At 35.0% G+C, this 2,695-nt stretch overlaps 1 protein-coding gene across 1 annotated transcript; it reads right to left on the bottom strand.

Annotated features, from left to right (window-relative positions):
• Positions 1-26: 26 nt before the first annotated feature.
• Positions 27-1,052, bottom strand: LOC103268952 (olfactory receptor 52N4). Its single transcript, XM_008066536.1, has one exon. It carries the CDS (start codon positions 1,007-1,009, stop codon positions 44-46), a length of 966 nt encoding a protein of 321 aa, XP_008064727.1. The 5' UTR covers positions 1,010-1,052; the 3' UTR covers positions 27-43.
• Between the last annotated feature and the right edge of the window lie 1,643 nt (positions 1,053-2,695).

The following is a 2,695-nucleotide window of genomic DNA, read 5'->3' as shown; positions in this document are numbered from 1 at the left end:
GGCAAGTAGAATTATTTTCTTCTAACTCCTGACAAATGTTCATTTATATGATATGAGATTTGTTATCCTTAGAACCTGAAAAAATCCTTATGACACAATCTCTTATCTGCTTGGTTTTCACCCCATAGACAATAGGGTTCATAGTGGGAGGCAGGAGTAGATAAATATTGGCTATGATGATGTGGCAAGAAAGAGGGATTGTGTGTTCCCCAAAGCGGTGGGAAAAAAAGGAGAAGAAAGCTGGACTATAAGAGAAAAAAATGGCACAGATATGGGCAGTGCAGGTGTTGAAGGCCTTCTGCCGGGCATCAGCAGAGGAAAGACTGATCACTGTCCGGAGGATCATGGTGTAGGAGACAGTGATACACAGGATGTCAAAGCCCCCAATCAAAAGGGCAACCATTAGACCATAGATAGCATTGACCTTGATATTGCCACAGGATAATTTGGCTAAAGACATGTGATCACAGTAGGTGTGGGGAAGTATATTGCCTCTGCAGTAGGGCAGGCGCTTGATGAGGAAAGTAAAGGGAAAAACAAGTAACACCCCTCTCAGGAAGGTGGCAAGCCCAACCTTCACAATTACAGGATTGGTAAGGATAGTTGAATAGCGTAAAGGGTAGCAGATGGCCACATAGCGATCCAGGGCCATAAGCATGAGCACCCCAGAGTCCATTCCTGTGAAGGTATGGATGAAGAACATCTGGGCCAGGCATTCATCAAATCCAATTTCCTTGAGATGAAACCAGAAGATACAGAGGGCTTTAGGGATTGTACTAGAGCACATGACAAGATCAGTAAAGGAAAGCATGGCCAAGAAGTAGTACATAGGCCTGTGCAGGGAGTCCTCATAGTGAATGAGGTAGAGAAGTCCAAAATTCCCTACCATAGCCACAACATACATGGAGCAGAATGGGAAGGAAATCCAGATGTGTATGTCTTCCAGTCCGGGGACTCCATTCAGAATAAATGAGGCTGGGGTCAGATCTGTTTTATTCTGTATTAGCATGATATGTCTGATATGATAATGAAATAGCTTAAATTTTATCTGAGTTTTCCTATAAGTAGAAAAAGACAAGAGAAAATATAGGTTATGGTTACTGTCTCCCTCTCCCCCAACTTTTTAAAATTCTACAGTGCATTTTAGTAATCAAACAATCAAAATTTTTGAGAGCCAAAAAAATAATTTTGTTTATTTACTTTTGTTTTTTATTGAGTAGTCTAAGTTCTCATCATTAATTTTACATTTTTTCCTTAAAAGACATATTCGCATCCTCATACTTTTATAATCAGGAAAAATTTTGCTACAACTTTTCTAATGGTATTTTTGCTAGAATGCCTTAACTATTTATAACTGCAGTCATCTCAATATAGATATGCTCTTAAAGAAGAGCCCTTCTATTATTTCACTGATGATCCAAGATGTGATGCAGACTTTTTATTCTTATTCTTAATTCACGACTGATATTTACTCTTGGATACTAAGGCAATGTTTAAAACATTTTGAAATTATAAATAAGTCATTATTTAATTAAGTGTAGGCTCTCAAAAGTCAGTGAATTTCTTGATTCAGTATTTTCACTTTTTAAGATGGTCATATTCTGATCTTTTATGTGTCTGGTCTACACAGACTAGGAGAAGGTGTTCAAATGCAAATATGCAACAAAATATATAGAATTCTCTAGCAGCATCAATGAGGAAAAAGTTGCAAAGGTGAACAAATTATCTAAACATGCACTTTACAAAAAAAAGAGGAGTAAAAGTACCAGTAAATACTTAAATAGGCACCCACTTTTAGAGTAATTAGCAAAATAAATGAAAATTGTATTTCTAATGACAATGCAATATATACCAAACTAGATACCAGAAATGAAAAGGATTAAAAATATCAAGTATTGGCAAGGATGTGGAACAACTTAAATTTCCATACATTACCAGTAGGGATATTAATTTGAACAACTATATTTTTTGCATATCGTATAATGATAAACATGTACATAACCATAATTTGCATTTTAAAATTGTGTGTGTGTGTGTGTGTGTGTGTGTGTGTGTGTGTATAGACATATTCACCAGAATTCATCAGTTAGAATGCTTACTGCAACATGATTTGTAGGATAACCTAAATCTGAAAAAAACTCAAATGTCCATCAATATCTGATGAGTAAATAAATTCTGGTACATACCCACAGTGAATTTCTATATAACAATGAAAATGAACAATCTACAACTACATGCATAATGTAAATGAATATCAAAAACTGTGCTAATTTTATTTAAAAATAATATACAATATTTGATGTCATTTATATAAAGTACAAAAACAAATCAAATTAATCTATGCTATTAGAAATAGGAAAATGTTTTCAATAAGTGGAAGACAATGATAACTAGAAGGCAGTATGAGGTAGAAGGGTCTTCAAAATACAAACAAAATAACAGAAATAATATAGGGAATATAGTCACATAAAAATTCTGTGTCACAAAGTGTCACTGAGAGAACAGATCAGATTTATCAAAAGGATACTTGTTTCTGAAAAGTAAAGAAACACAGGTTAAACAAGTTCCTCAAGGACATATCCTCTTGTCATTACAAAATCTTAGCATTTACTGGGCATCACAGGAGCATCTGTGGATTTCACCTTGTGTCAGGAAAAACTTCTAGAGAAGAGGACAAATTCTCTCTAACCTGAAG

The sequence above is a fragment of the Carlito syrichta genome, unplaced genomic scaffold, assembly GCF_000164805.1.
Source record: "Carlito syrichta isolate Samal-C Ts95f unplaced genomic scaffold, Tarsius_syrichta-2.0.1 Scaffold308998, whole genome shotgun sequence".
Classification (NCBI taxonomy): domain Eukaryota; kingdom Metazoa; phylum Chordata; class Mammalia; order Primates; family Tarsiidae; genus Carlito; species Carlito syrichta.
Note: the sequence above shows the minus strand (reverse complement) of the source record. Positions and strands in the feature narration are given on the sequence as shown.

Excerpts from the sequence above, each read along its gene's own strand:
- LOC103268952 (XM_008066536.1), bottom strand. The coding sequence starts at position 1,009 with ATGCTAATACAGAATAAAACAGATCTGACCCCAGCCTCATTTATTCTG.